General features: G+C 44.2%; 1 protein-coding gene and 1 pseudogene across 1 annotated transcript in view; both read right to left on the bottom strand.

The window, feature by feature from the left end:
- Window positions 1-3,183: 3,183 nt before the first annotated feature.
- Window positions 3,184-4,251, bottom strand: LOC134733894 (small ribosomal subunit protein uS10-like; annotated as a pseudogene).
- A 244-nt stretch (window positions 4,252-4,495) lies between these two features.
- The window catches only part of LOC134733892 (neuroblastoma breakpoint family member 6-like), a 42,419-nt gene continuing 26,115 nt past the window's right edge, over window positions 4,496-20,799 (bottom strand). The window contains 11 exon segments of the mRNA XM_063624756.1: window positions 4,496-4,844; window positions 6,039-6,253; window positions 8,217-8,453; window positions 13,701-13,873; window positions 14,634-14,685; window positions 15,402-15,574; window positions 16,187-16,238; window positions 17,262-17,425; window positions 18,213-18,264; window positions 19,555-19,766; window positions 20,229-20,301. Of these exon segments, the coding sequence (XP_063480826.1) occupies window positions 4,779-4,844; window positions 6,039-6,253; window positions 8,217-8,453; window positions 13,701-13,873; window positions 14,634-14,685; window positions 15,402-15,574; window positions 16,187-16,238; window positions 17,262-17,425; window positions 18,213-18,264; window positions 19,555-19,766; window positions 20,229-20,301 (1,469 nt within the window). The 3' untranslated portion in view covers window positions 4,496-4,778.

Genomic DNA, 20,799 nt, shown 5'->3' with positions numbered 1-20,799 from the left:
ATTAATTTTTCTCTGTGTGTTTCATTTGTGTTAGTTTCTCCTACTACTTCTTCTAGTTCATTAATCTTTTCTTCTGCAATGTTTAATCCAGGGTATTTTTTTAAACTTCAGACTGTAAATTGTAGTTTTCACTTATGGAATTTGATATTAAAAATATCTCCCACATCTTCACTTAATCAAAATTATAATAACTGCCCTAATGTCCTTGTCTGCTATTTCTAACATGTGAGTCATTTTCAACTGAATTATTTTATTGTTCATTATGTCTCATGTTTTCCTGCCACTTCGCCTGTTTGAGATTCTGGGATTTGATGCCAGACATTTGATGTCAATGCCCAAATGGGTCTAGTGACACAACTTGGCCTCAGTGTCTATGCACACCAAAGCTTGTGCAGCAGGAGAGAGAGAGAGAGCAGAGGTGAGCGTGCCACACATGGGGGTAGGGAGTACCCCACTTGTGCTTGGGGCTTTCCTCTGCCTCATTGAAAAAATATGTGTTCCTTTTCTTTTGCATAAGACCTGCCCTATTTCAAGCCCTGTCCCTCCAATGATAGGATAGTCCTCTCTCCAGTCTCATCCCCTCCAATGGATGGACAATTGTTCAAAACAATTCAGGGGAGAAAGCATTGTCTTGTTAACAAATTCTGCTAAAAAAACTGGACATCCATAGGCAAAAATAGAAAAAAATCCACAACAGATGCTGGCAAGGTTGCATAGAAAAAGGAACGCTTTTACACTGTTGGTGGGAGTGTAAGTTAGTTTAACCATTGGGAAAGACAGTGTGGCTGTTCCTCAAAGACCTACAGGCAGAAATACCATTTGACCAGTAATCCCACTACTGATCATATACCCAAAGAAATATAAGTCATTCTGCTATAATGATACATGCTGGCATATGTCCATTGCAAACTATTCAAAATAGCAAAGACATGGAAAGAACCTAAATGCCCATCAATGATAGACTGGATAAAGAAAAAGTGGTACATACACATTATAGAATACTATGCAGCCATAAAAAGGAACAAGATCATGTTCTTTACAGGGACATGGATGGAGTTGGAAGCCATTATCCTCAGCAAACTAACACAGGAACAGAAAAACAACACTGCATGTTCTCACTTACAAGTGGGAGCTGAATGATGAGAACACATGGACACATGGTGGGGAACAACACATAATGGGGCCTGTTGGGAGTCAGGGTTGTGCGGACAGAGAGCATCAGGAAGACTAGCTAATGGATGCTGGGCTTAATAGGTAGGTGATGGGATGATCTGTGCAGCAAACCACCATGGCACACATTTACTTGTACATCCTGCACATGTACCTCTGAAATTAAAAGTTGAAGAAAAAAAACAACAAAAATAAAAAAATCCACTTAAATCTCCATACTTGGACTAAAAGTAACTCAAAGTTGATTATAGAACTAAATGTAAACTGCAAAACTAGAAAACTTACAGTAGAATACATGAGAAAATCTTCATGATGTGGAGTTAGGCAAAGTATTATTAGTTATCACATCAACACATACTATTAAAGAAAACACTGATAAATTCAGCTTCATACAAATTAAAAATTCTTGGTCAGCATCAGACACTGTTAATAGAATAAAAAGATAAGCTACAGATTGGGAGAAAAATGTGAAAATCACACATATCACAAAGGAGTTGTGTGATGGTTAATTGTGTGTGTCACTGTGACTGAGCCCCAGGGTGCCAGGACATCTGGTTCACCTTTATTCTGGGTGTGTGCTGGAGGGTGTTTCTGGATGACATTAACACCAGAATAGGCAGACTAAGTGAAGCAGATTGCCCTCCCTGTGGTGGGTGGGCCTCATCCAATGCTTTCCTGGATATCCGCCTTTCCATCTTAGGAATTTCCGCCTCCACAATCTCATGTCCAAATTTATATATACACACACACATACATGCCATATACATATACATACATGTATATTAATATATATGTACACACACATTACATAGGTTAAGTACGAAGTTTTGTAGTTTTAAAAGTTCAGCTATTCAATGATAATTGTTGAAGCTGGCCAGTGATTATAGGGGTGCTCTATTACATAATTCTGTCTCCTTTTTTATACCATTGAAGTTCTGCCTTTGAAGAATTCGGATAGGATAATAGCTGAATTTCAAACTAACTCTTAAAACTTAACGAATTAGTGGTTTCCTAATTGAAATTAACGAGTGCAGAGGACCAGAGGTGCCAATCTCGGAAAGGCAGAATTGCTGGGAGATGGGGAGGCCTGGACAAAGGAATCATCCTGTGGAGATTCGTGGTGAAGAGAACGAATGAAGTAACTGACAGAAATTAGAGGTCCTGGTAGAACAAAATAGAATCCCAGAATGAGAACACATATCATGCCTGTACCCAAAGTAAGACAATATTTCCTAAAATCTCAAGAAAAATCATTTTTGGCAAGTACCTTATATCCAGTGATGTGATCCATGTACCGAGGTAGTGGGAGAAGGTGATGAAGTAAGCAAAACTCAGTGAGACCTGATTCCCTCATGAGGACTCTGTTAAGGATGAATTCCTCTCAACAAGTGATGCCTAGGACATGCACTTTTGCATAGCTCGTGAGCATATATTTGATTGTGGATCTAAACCAAAAGCCAAGGTGGAGACAAGGTGGGAAACACAGGCTGTCACTGGTATATGCTTGAGTTGAACTAACACTGTAAGAAATGGCAGGTAAAGAGGTTAGAGAAGAGGAAAAGAATGTATTTGATTGTCATAGTGACAAAAATTTGAAGTTGGAAGATATAATTTAACATTTATAAACCATATATTAGAAGTGTGTCAAGTTAAAAGGGGACTAGTGATGTTAAAATGTTTTTAGCGCACTGTTAAACATGAGCTATACAACCCATCCTAAATAAACAAAAGGCACACACAAACACACAAAGAAAACAAATCACATCGACAAGGAAATACAGTAAATACACTCTACAACATAGGGTAAATATAGACTAAAATATGTAAGAGTTTAGATATAAACAGGGAAATAAGAATGTTTTTATTAATCCATATTCTTATCCACCAAAACCAAACATAATAGTAAAAGCTTAAAATATTATATGTAAAAAATCCGCTAGGCCAGAGTGATAGGCAAAAACCTTTTAATTAAACAGATTTAAAACTTAAACATTCTTTTTTTAACAGCTCTTAATCAATTTATTAAAATAGTTGACTTAAGCATCTGCAATGGTGACTTCCACCTCAACTTCTGGCTCAATACTGATGGAAGTAATCTGCTTAACACTCTCAGAAGGACTCTGCAAGTCAATGAGTTGATTGTGGATTTTCATCTGCAAATGATCCCATGTCTTAGAACCTTCACCACAAGGAGTTTTTCTTGTTGTGATTCTCGCAGTCTTGGTAGGCATTTGAACTGGTCCTTTCACTTTGAGATTCTTTTCCTTTGCTCCTCAGATCAAGTCAGCACACACCTTCTCCAGGGATTTTACATTGCAGCTGATTAGAGTGATTCGAATTCGGTGAATTGCCACCTCCGGCTCCATGGGTGTTTTTCTGGTATCTTTAAAAGCCATGGCTGCTACGCAGCTTCCTTACCGACTTGTTCCTCCGTGAGAGCGAAGAGCGGTGAGCCAGGAACAGGATCGTGACACCTATGACCGCGTCTTCCTCAAAGAGCAAAACTTATATTCTAACATTAATAGACTAAAATTAATCTGGGATGAAAGTTAAAATTTGTGCAGGAAATATACTTTTTATGACAGAATACCAGCAAAAACAAGTATATGCTAATCATTGAGATAGAAAATTTCCAATGTACAAACATAAATATAATAACTGACACAGGCAGGGGTGATTAACTGATGATAAAATGTTCAGAGGAAGATCGTTAGAATACACAATATTGATACTTTTTCAAGCCACTTTCCAAATTAATTATAAATAAGGTGTCTTTACAAACGAAAGATCTAGACCCCTCCTTAACCAAGTGACCAGTCCTAGTATCATGATAATGGTGATGGACAAACTGGACCTTCTCTGCCTGCAGATGGGCTGAGGTAGGAAACTCACAGTAGTGACTCTGCAGTGTTCCCGGCAAAATGTTTAGGCTGAATTTAATCATAAGGACGTTTTCAGACAACTTCAGAAAGTAGACCATTGGTCTAGACAGCTGACCTGTCCTCTACAAACAAGTCCATGTCACCACAACCAATGACAACAACAAAAAGATGAGGAAATACTTTGGGTTTAAAATAACTAAACAAGTGTAGCTACATTATCTTTCTACTCTTTTTAAACCCAAATGTCTCTTCTCCTTTTTGTTGTGTGATTCGTGGTGACATGGACTGTGTGAAGGAGACAGGTCAGTTGTCCTGCTCAGTGTTCTACATTCTGCAGTTGTCTGGTGATTACCTCCTATGAAACTCAGGCTAAGCATTTTCAGCAAGAACACGGCATTGTTCATACTCTGCACCGGCAGAGTCCTAGGTGACATGCTGTCTCCTGCCAGCAGGTCCTGACTCCTGTTCTCTCTCTACAGGATAGGAATTGAGAGAAGAAGGGTTACGGCCTCTGAATGCTGTTTGTCCATCTGAGATTGGTCTCTTTAGGTACTGATCACAATTGATCGCAGTTGGAGGGGGAAGGATGTGGCTTCTCAAATCAAAGGGGCCTAGTGGGTTAAAATCATCAAGAGCATTTCGTGGTCTTAAGTTCACTCCTCAGCAAAGGATCCTTGTGGTGTTGGGTTTGATCTTGAACTTGTTTTGCTGTTTTATTCTTTTTCATCAAGTGAAAAAACTACTTTGATGACACCCTTTCATCCTTTTCATCCTTTCAGCAGTATTTGGTATCTGTAGGGGAGAGGGAGAAAAACATCAAATGAGCATCTTTGTCTGGTCCTGTCTGGCTGAGTCTGGAGGGACTGCTAAGTGGTGATAACCCAGGGGCAAACTGAGCTCCTGCTAGGAGGACCAGCTGAAGGGCGAGCCTCAGGCTGGCAGAAGTGGCAGGTGCAATCCACAAGTGAGAAGAAAACCCCAGAACTTCCAGTCAGCCTGGGGTGCAGAATGTAGGGACCCCACCTATGCCCTACCAGCAACTGGTAACATCAGTACCTTTCTTCCTGATTAGCTCTGTTTGAAGCAAAGCGATTGCTTTTCACATCTCCCAGTGAGGATGTGCTCAGCATCAACCATGCATGCTCAGAAACAGAGGGCTGCAGAAGGAGAGGACCCTTTGCAGAGAAACCCACCCCCTTACACCTCCATGTCCCAGTCTTTTAAAGGAGGAGTGGGAGGGCCATGGAAAGAATCCTGGATGTGAGAAGTAGCAGGGACCTCAGACCACATCCATGTCCAGTTCTGCCTTTCACAACAGAGGATCAGTAATGCCACAGGGCTAAGATTAAACTAAGGCCACATGAGTTGCTATTGACCACCTGGGAACTACAGCCCAGCCTCAGGCCCTTTCAATAGCATTTGGAAGGAGGGAGAAAAAAGACTCCAGTCTGGAGGTCTCAACAGTCATGAGAGGCTGTTGGGTCACCTTGGCTAGGACAGGAGTAAAGTTTTACAAAGAAATATGATTTCATTGCTGCTAGTTTGGTTGGTTACAAATAAAACATGAAAAAAGAGAAATATAATCATAAGTATTCTTTTCAAGGGGCTCAGGAAAGAAAGGAAAAACAAGAGAGTCTACATGGAGTTAGCAAAGAAAGAGTGAGGATTGTAACCCAACTTATTTTCCCAATTCCCTGAAGTTGATTCCACACCTAGTTACACCTTAAGGCATTTTAGCAACATTCTCAATATCTAGACCAACAAAACTCTGAAGGGAGAGGGACTCCCAAGACAGTAGCAGTGGAAACAGAGCAGAGTTCAGAGAGCAAAGAGCAGATGGGAATGGAAGGTCTTGGTAGGGTGGCAGCCCGTGAGACACAGAGGTAAGAGAGAACAAATAGGGAAGAGAAAAGCAATGGGAGAATGAGCTGTCATCATAGACAGAAATATGGAGCGAGTGCAGCTAACAGCCATACATGTGATTACCTTTGTACCCTAAGCTTGCAGGCCAGGGAATCTGTATGCCAGTCTCCACTTGCTGAACAGCAGTTTCCTTTTGATCATCTTCAGTTTCAGGACACTTGAGGCATGAATGTGGCAAATGACTTGATGCTCATGTGTGTTGTCACCTGAGCCTTCAAGAGCATCACATTCCAGCTGGGGAGGGTTCTTCATTCCAAGGGAAGGCTCTAAACCCAGCTCTGAAAATGAAACCACACCCAACAGCATTCACTGTCATCCATGATCTTACTGTGACTTTCTCATCCACCCAAGAGGAACATCAGAGAAGGAAAGTGGCCTCGGACAAGAAAGTCCAAGGGGCAAAGGGAAGCCAAGAAAGACATTTTGGTATTTTCTGCATTGTTGATTTTTCATGCATCACCCAGGAATTACAAGATTGCCAGGAGGAAAAGGTGATCCCAATTGACAAACATATTCAAGAAACTTAGGATTAATAAACACAAATAGCTTCCAGGTAGATAAGGCAAAGGCAAGGAAGTCACACTGGATACAGGCTGTGTTTTGGGAGAGAGGAGATTCTAAAAATCAAGCAAAATCAACGTTAAATGAACATATGAAAGAAAAGAATTGGAAGACTAAACATGGGATATTGATGAAATGATCATACAGATATGTATATTGCATATATCTACATTTTATTAAAAATACATGCCAAATATACATAATGTATATGACAAATGACATAAATGCATATATTTGTATATAAAAATCTATTGGAAGAAATTATTACATAGGGATATGGAAGATGTAGAATTAACATTATAATCACTAACATTATAATCTGGTCCACTGAAATTGGAAAAACATTAAGAAAAATAAGACAAATGAGAGAGAGAAGACGTGGTGAGAAACAAATGTCCTATTAGACAGCAGGGAGAAGTCATCAGGTAAAGGAGAATGAAACAAAAGGCATTCACTCTGTCCTCTTGCCTGGAGCCTGGTTAGTGCTCTGGACTCCTGGGAAAGCCAGCAGGTGAGAGTGTTGGAGCCAGCGGGGTGAGTCCTGACTGGGGGTGTGGGAATCCATGGAGAGGCAAAGAGACATCAGTGAGAAATCAGTTTAAATACTCGAAGTTATCAGAGCACGTGTCAGGGACTACGCATCCCCTGACACTCACTGAGCGTCTTCCATGTGTCCTCTCCACGGACCGGATGGTGCTCATTACCTCAGGTGACCCTCCCTCCTCCTGAGGATGTGGGTCTCCTTATTCCTCAGCTGAGGGCATTGCCTGACAGATGAGCACCAGGCAGCCTCAGGGGCTCCAGGAGGAGACATTGAGTGGGACGGAGAGTAAGGATGAACACGACCCAGGGTTTTAAGGAAATCTGAGCAGAAGTGGATCCCTGGGAGAAGGAAACTGAGGACATGGCCGTGGACGTGAGTGGAGATGATGAACTAACTGGAGTTTCAGAAAAGACACAGATTTGTACATTTTCCATGAGAAGGTTGCCCTTTTATTCCTTTATTTCAAAACGAGGGGAAGAAACAGAGCAAGAAGCTGGATATGTCAGGAGACTGACTTGTGGGCCCAGGGTTTGCACTATTACTGAATGTGCCTAATAGGTTGTTACTGAAAGTGCTTGATAGGGGAAAGTTGACTTGAAAAGGGATGCTGAAGAGGAAGAAAACTGGCAAAAGAGACTTTCTAAGACAACACAGGAAGAGGGGTCCCTAGAAAGTAGAGATCCTAACAGTTACTCTTCCTCAGATGAAACTGCATGTGAAGTCACTTCCTAAGTGCTAACTTACCAGAAAGATAACAGAATTAGATAACATCTATTCATAGATTTATTGAGCAATTTTTATTGAATTAGCCCTTTGGAAATTATCATAATTAATGTTATCAACAATAATTGAATGTAGATATTATTTTTCAGGTCTCTCAGGTGGCAGAACTGAGATGTAAAGACCAACAGCACAAATGACTTGGCCGAGGTGAATAATGAGTAAGGGTTAAACCCAGGACCTGAGAGCAGATTTGATCCTAAACCCCAGGCTCTTTCTCGCCTCACTGGGTTGGAACGTTGTGGATTTCTGCTTGACTCAGAGGGAGCCCAAAGAGACCTCATTGCCTCCTCCCCCACAGCACCATGATCACCAACACCCGCATTCGAGCTTCCTGGTCCCCTTTCCTGCCCTACCTTGGAAGGGCCATTGGTTCGCAGGATCAGCGCTGGCTGTGAAGCTGCAGGTGGTGGAGGAAATGCCCCGCCTGGCTAAGTCATAGCCACAGTCAAACCCTTGATCCAGTTGCAGTGGCAGACAATTGGGCACCAGGGTTCCTGGCTCCAGCTGTGCCTGTGAAGCCTGCACCTCTCTCAGGTGGTGGCTCAAGTCTCCACTCCAAGACCCATAAGGACAGGCCACCTGGGTGGCAGCTGAAAGGAGAAGGGGCATCAGTAGGAACGCTCTCACTTTTCCCTTTCTTAATCATGCCCAGAACACCAATCCCTGGTGTCCCCGCCTCTGAGGTGAGCCACCCAGTGATCCAGGCCACAAAGACAGACATCATGTAAATGGGGTGATGTCACCTTTCCTGTCTGTGCCTGGGGATGCTGAGATGGAAGGTACCCAGGCTGGATGGCCCTGAAGTGAAAACCCCCCACTTCAGCCCAGAAGGCTTTGGATTGGCTAACAAGGCCATGCCAATTATTCTGTTGTTATTAATCTCTATCCTGCAGCCTAGAAAGAATGTTCTGGAGAGCCTTCAGAGCATAGGAAATGCTGTTTTTCTCAACACACAGGAGTATAAGAATAGGGGAGGACTCAGAGCCTCCAGGCTTTGGGAAGGAACCATAGGAAAGGGTTTTGGGACACTGTAGACCAGCAGTCTCCAAGATTTTTTGCCCCAGGGCAAAAAATTGTCATGGAAGACAATTTTTCCACAGACCAGGGGTGGCGGACGTGAAAACAGGGGGATTATTTTGGGATGAAACTGTTCCACCTCAGATCATCAGGCATTAATTAGATTCTCATAAGGAGCGCACAACCTAGATCTCTTGCATACACAGTTCACAGTACGGTTTGCGCTTCTATGAGAATCTAATGCCACCGCTGATCTGACAGGAGGCGGGGCTCAGGCTGGAATGCTCGCTTGCCGGCCACTCACACCCTGCTCTGTGGCCTGGTGCCTAACAGGCCCAGGACAGGTAACTGACCACAGTCCCGGGGGTTTGGGGCCCCCAGCCATAGACCAAATACTACATGAGGCGAACCTTTTAGAGTTCTGAAACATTTTGAATTTCCATTGCCTATAATTGTTTCACCACCTGCCCACACATATACATCTTACTGCCATATAGTAGGTGTCTGCAGCCATAAGCAATGTTGTAGAGGGACCCAGTCCCTTCACGGACACTTAGGGGCCACAGGTGTTACAGATCAGCATGTGTTCTGTAGGGAGATAACACTGAGCACAATCCTCATCTTACCCACTCCTCCAGTGGGGTCCGGGCAGCACCCCCTCATAAAAATTATTGCTATTTCCACAGGGAGAGGAAATCACACTCTCAGAAAGTGAACTAAGGAAAGACTTCCAGTGGCCTCACACCAGTCCAGATGAGTCTCAGAAGAGGGACGGGGCCCGCAGGGCCTGATCCACGTTGCTGCAGGGCTCCTCTCTCTCTTCCTCTCTGCACATCCTCTTTCTCACCAAGGTTTCTCTAAGTTTTCTTCAAAATGCCTTCCATGTATCTATTCTCCTTCATCTTCCCGAGGGTACACTGTATCAGATTCATCACTGATGCCTGGCTTCATACATGCCCCCAACTGCTATCTCTGATTCTGCCATCTTCACACTAGCAATTGTCTCAGCAATTTTATTGCCAAGAAGTCCTGTTCTTTCCACGTCCCTACTCTGCTTCTGAAAACTCTCCACTGCCCTGCCTTTGTGCTCCTTCTAACTTCTGCCCCACCTTCCTATCCTGCATCACCTCCCAACACTCCCTCATACAGATTCTTCCCTGGAGTCAGGCTGGCCCCTCCCTGGCACAGACCTGCATGGGGTGCCTTCCAGCTTCTAGGTCTTTGCCCCGAGTCTCTCGCCCTGCCTCCTATGGCCTCTTTAGTTGCTAAGGGCACAGTTTACTGATCATTAACCATCACTTAGGACATTCAATGCGACTTCATGGTAGTTCATATTGGACAGACGGGGAAACATCTCAAAACAACAAATCTGGTTGGGGAAGGCTGGTCAAACCCAGGCTTCCCGTTCTTGTTCTCTGCATATGTTATTTAGAATCAATGTCTAGGAATATTTTTCATTCTAACTACTTAATTTCGTTAGGTCTTTTCATCTCTCTTTTTCAGAATACTAAGTCTTCTTAAACTTATATTTTGAATATTGTTTGCATTTTCAGGAGAAAACAAAAAACTTGTTCTCTAACTTCTGAAATTCTGTACATATTATTAGTTGAGCAGGTGGGGAAAAGTCCTCAATAAGTGATCAAGTTATCATTTAGGTTGTATTCTCACTGAGTCTACTGTGACTTTCCCTGAAGCGAGAGGATGGGTGGAGCACATCAACTCTAGCACCACTGCTGGTGTCACAGCTGTGAACAGTACAGACTCTTCACAGGTTATCATCGGAACCCACACACAGATGCCTCCTGGTATAACTGGGACAGTGCATTCATGCATCTCAGCCTGTCTGCATGGATGAATGTGGCCTCTCCTGGCCCATGTTTCATGATGCCCTGTCAGAGCTGGCCCACATCACAGGCATCTCATTTCTGAGACATGTGTCTGAGCATTTCCCTTCCTCCTCATGGGAGCCTGGTTCTGGCTGGGTTCTGAGACAGAGCCCAGTAACTTTACAAGGGCTCCAAGACTGCCATGTTGAGAGCAGAAACCCAAGTGATACAGGGTAAGAAGAGACCAGCATCTTTCATTCCCTGAGAGCCTTCTGGAGCTGCAGGTTCCCCTGGAGGGACTGGAGGAGCCACTGGTTCTGCTCACAGACAAAGTGCACCAAGGTATTTATCACTGGGTTATGCACGTGAGGGGCTACAGGACTTCTTTGTACCAGACCAGAAAATTTTGTGTTTCAGCTTGAAATTATTTCCAACAAATTTGCTACAAAGGGAAAAGGCTTGAGCATTCATCCTAGCTCAGTCTCTGAGAGATCCCACTGCAGAGAAATGATAGCAACTGCACCATGGAATCAGGCAGACATGGAGCCCATGTTCTCACTGTGACTAGCCGGGGCATCCTGGGCAAGCAAAGAGAACTTGCTGAGCCTCATCATCCTCAGCTGTAACATGGAGATGCCACTGCCCACTTGCGAGTGCCCCATGAGCACTGAATGGGTTATAGCAAGGACAGAGCTTGCTTGGCAAGGGGCAAGGCATACAACAGGTGCAAGGGCGATGTGTATTTTATTTCATTTTATGAATTGCTGTGGGCTGGGTGCGGTGGCCCACACCTGTAATCCCAGCACTTTGGGAGGCCGAGGCAGGCAGATCACCTGAGGTCAAAAGTTCAAGACCAGACTGGCCAACATGACGAAACCCTGTCTCTACTAAAAAAATACAAAAAAATTAGCCAGGCATGGTGGCAGGTTCCTGTAATCCCAGCTATTTGGGAGGCTGAGGCAGGAGAATCACTTGAGCCCAGGAGACAGAGGTTGCAGTGACCCGAGATCACGCCACTGCACTCCAGCCTGGGCAACAAGAGTGAAACACCCCTGTCGTGGGGTGGGAGGACGGGGAAGGGATAGCATTAGGAGATATACCTAATGTAAGTGACGAGTTAATGGGTGCAGCACACCAACATGGCACGTGTATACGTATGTAACAAACTTGCACGTTGTACACATGTACACTAGTTCAAGTATAATAAAAAAAAGAAAAAAAGATAAAAAAGGAGTGAAACCCTGTCTCAAATAAATAAATAAATTGCTGTGATCCTACAAAAGCCTTTGCTTCTTTGAAACTCAAGGAGAAATGGAAAACGGGCTGGGCATGGTGGCTCACGCCTGTAATCCCAGCACTTTGGGAGGCCGAGGCGGGCGGATCACCTGAGGTCGGGAGTTCAAGACCAGCCTGACCAATATGGAGAAACCCTGTCTCTACTAAAAATACAAAATTAGCCGGGCATGGTGGTGCATGCCTATAATCCCAGCTACTCGGGACGCTGAGGCAGGAGAAGCGCTTGAACCCGGGAGGCGGAGGTTGCGGTGAGCGAAGATCATGCCATTGCACTCCAGCCTGGGCAACAAGAGTGAACTGCGTCTCAAAAAAAAAAAAAAAGAAAAACAGGAAAGAGGATGGTTCCAGCAGGAAAGGTGCTTACTGATCAAAATAGAATGGAGGAGAAAAGTTTCGGTCACTACTCTCATGACAAAATATTCAGATGGGGGACACTACAGAGTACTTGCTGCTTCTACAAGAGTTTTGATGGGTAAAACTAACAATCCACATGAAATTCCCAGAATAATGGTACAAAAAAACAGAATGAATGAGAAGAAAAGAAAATTGTTTTTTTTCCTTACACACCCTATGAAACAGCAACCTCAAGGGGCACTTGTTCACAGGAGGGGTTTGCTGGAGATCATGCTGATGGGAACCACTATGCTTTGCTCATCAGTTAGGCCAGCACCTGATCAGGGACACTAGTTGTTGATGGCTTACATGGGAACATAGCACTGAGACGACACATGATTGGGACTACAAACCCACACATGAAAGAAACCACCGGGGCTCTACAGAGGATGCAAGCCATGGCCATGCATGGAGGAAGGGACACTAACTGCCTCAGTGGAGGGAAGCCACCTTAGAGGATGTAGTGGAGAATCTGGCTTAAAACACAGGAATCATGAAACAGCCCTCCAAAATAACGGGGGGAAACTGCCGGCACAGGTGGATGGCCAGAGAAGAGAGAAGGGCGCTGCTTAGGATATATGATGAGAAGGGCACTGCTCAACATAATGTCTGAAAAGAGAGATGCCCTATCTTAAGGAATGAAGTCTGTCATATAAAATTCTCCAGGTGAGCTGTTGTGGCCAAGAGTATGCAATGATCCCTCATCATTCCCCTCTCTGGCCTGTTTGGATATCTACAGGCTGCTCTTGTGAGAAGGGTTCGGGTGACAGAGGAATCACCTGGCACAAGAAAAAGGGGTTCCACCCATTGAATGTCTAAGCTTAAAACTGGATCCAAGAACGAGATTCAAAACACTCTGAATTTGGCCGGGCGCAGTGGCTCACGCCTGTAATCCCAGCACTTTGGGAGGCCGAGGTGGGCGGATCACCTGAGGTTGGGAGTTCGAGACCAGCCTGACTAACATGGAGAAACCTCATCTCTACTAAAAATACAAAATTAGCCGGGCGTGGTGGTGCATGCCTGTAATCCCAGCTTCTCGGGGGGCTGAGGCAGGAGAATCACTTGAACCCGGGAGGCGGAGGTTGCGGTGAGCCGAGATCGTGCCATTGCACTCCAGCCTGGGCAACAAGAGCAAAACTCCGTCTCAAAAACAAAAACAAACAAACAAAAAAAAAAAACACTCTGAATTTACAGGGCCTGGCTGCAGAGATGATCCATCTCACCTGCACAAATTAGAGGAAACAATATATAAAGGCTTCCTGCAAGAACAGTGGAGCTTTGTGACCTTCAGGCTGGAGTACTCACAGGCTACCTCCAGAGCAGAGCAGGCAAGCTGATCCTCCAATGAGGATAATGTGCTGCTATAAGGCTGCTGGCAATCAGACGGGTCATGGGAAAGTGAAAGAGTCAAGTAAACTTCATCCAGAGAGTCCTGCAGGACGTCCTGCTCCTCCACCTCTGGCAGCTCTGGGCTCAGCCTGGTGGGTGAAGAACACAGAAGATAAACATCAAAGGGAAGAGAAACCACAGTGCCCAGCTAGTTCTACAGAGCGGCCAACAGGAGGGGCCAGAGGAAGCAAAGGAAAGTCCCCTCCGAAAGTGAACAATCCTCTATCTCCAGCAGGAGAGAGGGAGCAGCAGGTGCTCAATTCCCTGGGTAGACAGTGAGCTGGAAAGGAAGGAGACGGAACGATCCCTGTACCAAAGAGCTATGACACAGCACATGCGACAGGAACTTGTGTCTTCATAGACTGATAGAGTTTTACCGTGACCTAAACATCTCTTGTTCTCAAAATTTTAGCATGATATAAATTATTTGTATTCATATCCCTGCTCCCAAATATTTGCAAATATAAAGGGAAAGAGGCAGACATCAGATGAGCATCTCAAGTTCACTTTAAGCCAAAAAGACTTAAAGTGAAAAGGAAACTGCAGAAAATGTGACTGATTCATTCAACCAAGTCAACTGAATAAAGACTAGTACAATTTTGAAGGAATTAACAAGAGAAACAAATACAGCTGTAAAATGAAAAGAGGCAACTTTATTAATATTGACCAATAATATTAATATTAACTAATATCCTGCTTAATAATTATTCCACATTGATAATCTTAACATTGCTAATATGGCTATTTCATGGTTGGCTGAATGAATGAACAGGTATGTTCTGTTTTCCCTGCATCTGGCATCTCCAGATGTCAACAATAAGTTAAATGTCCACAATTACTCAAAGTTACCTGGGGCATGGTGAGTCTTGATCTTCTTCCTCTTCTTGATCCTTTTCAATTTCTGCAATAAAGTCAGACAGGGACAGACGCATTAAGATGATTCCCCTATTCATGTAACAATCCACTGTCCAATCCTAAAACAGGAACATCAGTCTCCTTGGCATAAGAAGAGGACACTGTGACAGATATACTTCATGAGGCCTGAGGGTCTGTCATGATAGAGATTCCTTGGTTTTCATCCCTGAGCCTACGGGTCAAATATTCCTATTCTGGTAGATCGTTATCCCAATATCATGTGTCCCAAGTTTGTGCAAACGGTTATGCAATATTTTTCCAATCAATTTAAAGCGAATGCCCCAAATGATTTCTAGGACAAAAACTGCAGTATTCAGCGCTGTCTCATCAAATACCCAGCTTGTTCCTGGTTGCAAGGATTTTAAACACCGAAACTAAAATGAAGGAGGAAATCTACAAACCCATGAGTCAAAATCACAATTGTGTGAATTTGTCACATCTGCCTGGGTCCAAGGTCTTGAGAGCGGGCTCAGGTGGCCAAAGGCATGGCCTGAAACTAGGAAGAGAGCCATGCTTACTGAGCCATTCCATGTCTCAGCTTCCAACTGGAACTAGAGTTTCATTCAAACCTACAGGTGCCTATAGGTCCTGCCTGTGGCAGTAACATCTCTCAGCTCTAAGTAAGGGCCACTTAGTGTAAGAATATGACCGTTATCCGGAAGATCAGGTGGAGTCTTATCACCTTCATAGTAAGTTACTCACCGTCCACATCAATAGCCAAGCCAATGTGCTGTTCCTCCAATGAGTAAAAGTCACTTCCATAGGGCTGGCATAAGTCAGGCAGTTCAAGATAACTGGAAGGAGTCAAATAACATCTATCCAGTGAGTCCTGCAAGACTTCAGCCTCTTCTACTTCCAGTAGCTCCCTGCTGAGCCTGGAGAAGCAGGAGAAACTAATGAATAAGCCAGGAAAAATCAGACACCACAGACCCCCAGCTAGATGTCATGGGTAGTATAAGGAAGTGGTTAAAAAAGGAAAAGGATAGATCCATTAATGAGCTAACAAAGTATTGCCTTCATGTTGGGATAGACCAGGGCTGGGTAGAAAAGGTTGAATGAGAAAGACAGAGACAGAGAAAGAGAGAGAGACAGACAAAGAGAGTTCAGTGAATTGGCCAGGTGACACACCAATGAGGGAGTCAAAGGACACTCTGTGTTTGTGTCCTCATGACACACAGCATACAGTGATAATGAAAAGAGTGGGTTCAATAATTTTGCATAAAATGTGCTCAAGTTTCCATGCAGTAGCCATGAGAATACAGCTTTTAAGGCATGGTCAACCTTCACTAGGTGAGTAAATGATAAGGGGAGGAAGAAATGGAAACCTAAACATCTACTGCAGCGAAAACCAACAGCAATGTTTGTAGGAGGAATTCAGGCTTGGCTGCAAAGACAAAATCGTTATTTTCAGCATGTTCTGTTTTCCCTAGACTTGGTGTCTCTAGGTGTCAACACCAAATTAACTGTCCACAATTTCTCAGACTCACCTGGGACGTGTTGCCTGTTGATCCTCCTTTTTCACATGATCACACTGATGTCCTGCAAATAAATTCAGACAGGGCCTCTTACATTAAGCAGTTTCCCCCAGACACAGAAACATTCCTCTGTACAATCCTAACACAGCGACATCCAGTCTTCTCAGTGTGAGAGAAATAATCTAGGAGGCCTGAGGTCAAGTCTTGAGAGAACCGGCTTGGTTCCTTTCCTGAGCCTGGGGCAAAATTCCCCTGTTTTGGTATGTCATCTTCCCAGTGTGCTCTGTCCTAGGTTTGTGCACACAAATGAGCAATTTTTTTCCAATAGATTGTAGGCAAATAGTTCTATCACTTTGTAGAAGAGACATGGCAATATTCAGCCTTTTCTCATCAAATACCCAGGATTTGACGGTTTACGAGATTGTGGACACTGAGATTTCAAGTATGGGTGCAATCTACCAGCTCTTGAGTCAAAATGAGACTTGGTGCTACACAGAAGCATCAGCTATTATGGCTTTTGTGAGTGAAAAGTCAGTCATTTATCTAGAAAACATACCAGCAAGACAATGAAAAGATGAGCTAAAACAAGCCAACTTAGAAGACACAGAAAATGGGGATAAATTCAGTGAAACCTGGGTCACATCTTCCACTGAGAGGTAGACAAGGGTGACAGTGGCCTTGGCCAGGTAGACAACTGCACAGACATATTTGGGGAATGAAACTCATAAGGAACTTTGTAGCTGGCAAGAGACATTTAATTCAGATGAGCTGATCTGACAGACAACTCCTGGGCATGTGCTGCAGAGCTTGGTGTGAGTTTGCCACACCTGCCTTGAGTTCAATGTCCTGACAGTTGGTCTAGGCTGCCACAGGCATGGCCTAAGACTAGGAAGAGAGCAAAGCTCACTGATCTACCCCATGCCGGTGCTTCAGACTCGACTCCAGAGTGATTGAAATCTACATTGATATATAGGTCCAGCCCACAGTGATGACAACTCAGCCCAGCCAGGGGAGCAAGACCCAAAGATTATGGGGTCTACCTGGGACACAAACTGGAGCTTTATCACCTTCACAATGGAGTACTCACTCTCTATACCAAGAGCCAAGACGAATTGCTGTTCCTCTAATGAGTGCAATGTGCTCCTGTAAGACTGGTAGAAGGCAGACATGTCCGGAGGACTTGAGAGAGTCAAATAACCTTCTTCCCAGGACTCCTGGGGGGCTTCCTCCTCTTCAGACTCCTGCAGATTCCTGATGAGCCAGGCAGGACAGGGATGACAGAAGATTAAACCAACAGAGATTGGACAACAAAGCTTCCCAGCTGATCTGACGGGAGACAGAATAGAGTGGTCACAGAAAGCAAAGCCATTTTTCCTTCAAGAGAGAAAAAAAAAACTATGTTCTAAATGCAGGGTGGAGGGTGACTGCCCTGGGGACAGAGCAAAAACGAGCAGCATGTGCTCAGTACATTTGCCACAGATGAGCCACTTCAGGGCACCCAGACTCTCCCTGTAAACTATCATCATGACTTGCAGCACAGAGAACTGACACAGGGCTTCAACTACTTTGCATAAATTGTGTTGAATTTTACATGCAGCATACAGAGCTCTTGAGGCACTGCAGACACACAGATCTTGGGTATTAAGGGCCCTCTTTTTCCAATATTTTGATATAATATGTTTATTTTTTGAATTTCTTCTCTTGCACAAATACTAGCAAACATACTAACAAAAAATGGGCAGAAAGCATATATGCATCTCTCCCTGGATTTAAACACATGGAAGAGAACTAGTGATACCAGGAAATCCCTGTTTGGTTAGTTCACCTGGTTCGTCTGATTGCAGGTTCCTATCTTGAGAGGACTGTGAAATTAAAACCAATACAAGTGCTACAAATAACCCACAACATTGTTAATAAGGACAATTTGTAGCTGGATAAATGGAAGAAATAGTTCTATTCATCACTTCCTTGTTTTCCCTGGATCTGCAGTCTCCAGGTGTCACTACTGAACTAACAGCCCACAATTCCACAGCATTACCTGGGGGGCACTGGCCCTTTTACTTTCTCTTCCTCATGATCACTTTGATTTTCTGTAAATAAATTCAGAGAAGCAGGTCACATTAAGCAAATCACACTTCACGTATGACCAAATCAGTGTCCAGTCACAGCACAAGGACATGAATATTTTCAGTGCAAGAATGTGGATTCTGACAGGAATAATCTAGGGTGCCCTACATTAAGGCTGGTGAAAAGTAGATGAGCCTGCTTTCCAGATCCCCAGGCCAAAATCTCCCTCTACGGGTAGACCATAACGCCATATTCCCTGCTTGAGTCTGTGCAAAGTTAAACAAAATTTTTTCCCAAAAAATCCCCCAAAATTGGTCAAACTCTTTTCTGGGAGTCTTGCTGCAGTACTGACTTATCTCACCAGGTAACATGGTCATTGAATGTTTAGAGGCGTCTATACATGAAACTGGGCTGATAGATAAATTCTAACAACTCTTGCTTTAAAAAGAATCTGTGATTTCGGAGGTCAAGGCAGGTGAATCATTTGAGGTCAGGAGTTCAAGACCAGCCTGGCCAATATGGTGAAACCCCGTCTCTACTAAAAATACAAAAATTAGCCAGGTGTGGTGGTGAACACCTGCGGTCCCAGCTACTCAGGAGGCTGAGACAGGAGAATCACTTGAATCCGGCAGGAAGAGGTTGCAGTAAGCCAAGATCATGCCACTCCACTCCAGCCTGGGCAACCGAGTGAGACTCCATCTCAAAAAAAAAAAAGAATCTGCGATGCTACAAAGAAACATCACATCAGCCATTGATGGGGTAGAGAACCAGGGCCCAGCCTTACTTTATGGAAACATATCAGAAAGGTAAAGAAGAAATGTTTCCATCCTGGTTTCAAGGTGACTGTGCAGCTACGCAAGCTGACTTCAAGGAGATCAAGACTGAAGCTGAGAGCAGTGAAACCTGGGGAACAATATCTCCAAATACAAAGGCAAGGCTGCCAGTTTCCTTAAAAGGGAATAGAAACTCCATGGACATTGTTTAGGGACAGATGAATAATCACACGTGATGAGAGATACTGAATCAAAACTGGGAGGCCTGACAGATACCTCCTGTATACCTCCTGTTCACCTCCTGCACTCAGGTGACTATGAGTTTGTCACACTTGCCTGGGGTCCAGTAACTTGATACCGGGCCCAGGGAGACAGAAGCATGACATGGGCAGAGGAGGAGAGGAAAACTCCCTGATAAATGTGTTTAGTATCCCATTCTAGTTTTTGATTCAAACCAATTTGTGTGTATAGAGCCTATCTTCAGAGTTGATCTTTCTCAGCCTAGACAAAGGTACCAGGGACAAAGAATATAGAGGCTACCTGGGAGAATGTTTAGAGCTTCCTCCCCTTCATCATGAGAGGGTTCACTGTCTACAACCAGCGCAGAGTCAACTTTGTCTTCCTCAAATGTGATTTTGGTTTTCCTGTGAGGCTGGCTGGAGTCAGAAGGGTGGTGGCTATTTGAACAAGTGAGAGCACATTCGTCCAGTAAGTCCTCAGGGAATTGCTTCTCTTCAGGCTTCTGCACCTCCCTGATGAGCCAGGTGACACAGACATGACAGAAGATGGAACAGAGAGGGATTGGACCACAGGGAGTCCTAGCTAGTTTTGACAGGAGGCATAAGACAGTGGTCCCAGAAAGCAAACAGGAGGTTCCCTTTAAGAAGGAACAGGCACTCCTCCACTCTCTGCAACAGAGCATGGCTGCTATGGGAGCCAAAGAGGAAGACAGCTGCTGGTGTTCATTGCACTGGGCAGATAGGAGCTGAGGAGGATGGAGACTCAGCTGTCCCTGTATGGTACAGACATGACACTCAGCACACACACAGAACCATAACAGCTGCCACACCCTGTGTCTAAGCTGGGTTGAATTTAACATAATGTGGCCAGGGTAATGCAGGCTATTGGCCCAATGTAGATGCCAGAGAGATTGTGCCTCCTAGATCTTTTTCATATGTTACCACCCATTATTGCTCCTGATTATTCATTGTTACCTAGGGGCACGTGATTCCCGCACTTTCTCAGCCTCCTCAATGTAAACATCGTCATCTATATCTTCATGATTTTCTGTAAATACAGGAGTGTTCATTCAGATATTTCCCACTTCACACTCTGCAAGCACAGTCAGCCCAATGTGCGCAGACAAGTGAACATCTAGGCATGGGTCACCGTTCAACTGAAAGCTCTCATGTTTTATCTTTAACAAAATGCCCTAGCACGGTTTCCTAATCCATCAGGCAATGCATTTCTGATCTGGAGGGCCACCATCAAGATGTGGCCAAATATTGAAACCATCTTTTGGTCCCCATATCACTGGAGGCTTGTCCAGCCTCTCTCTGGACTTTGGCATCTGTCTCTGCCGTCCTGCCACAGATCTGATTCCCAGGCACAGGCTTGGTGTCCTGTCACAGTTCGCATTTCGAAACTAATTCTTTCTCTTAGGAGAGGACAAACAAACTTGTCCCACAATCCTCTGTCCATCAGGGGACTTCACAGGCCCATCAAGTGGCTTCTGCTGTGTTATTCAGGGACATTCTCTCCATGGGGAGTGCTCCAGTCTGAAGC

Source organism: Symphalangus syndactylus, chromosome 12 (genome assembly GCF_028878055.3).
Source record: "Symphalangus syndactylus isolate Jambi chromosome 12, NHGRI_mSymSyn1-v2.1_pri, whole genome shotgun sequence".
Lineage (NCBI taxonomy): Eukaryota > Metazoa > Chordata > Mammalia > Primates > Hylobatidae > Symphalangus > Symphalangus syndactylus.
This window is presented reverse-complemented; position numbering and strand designations above follow the sequence as displayed.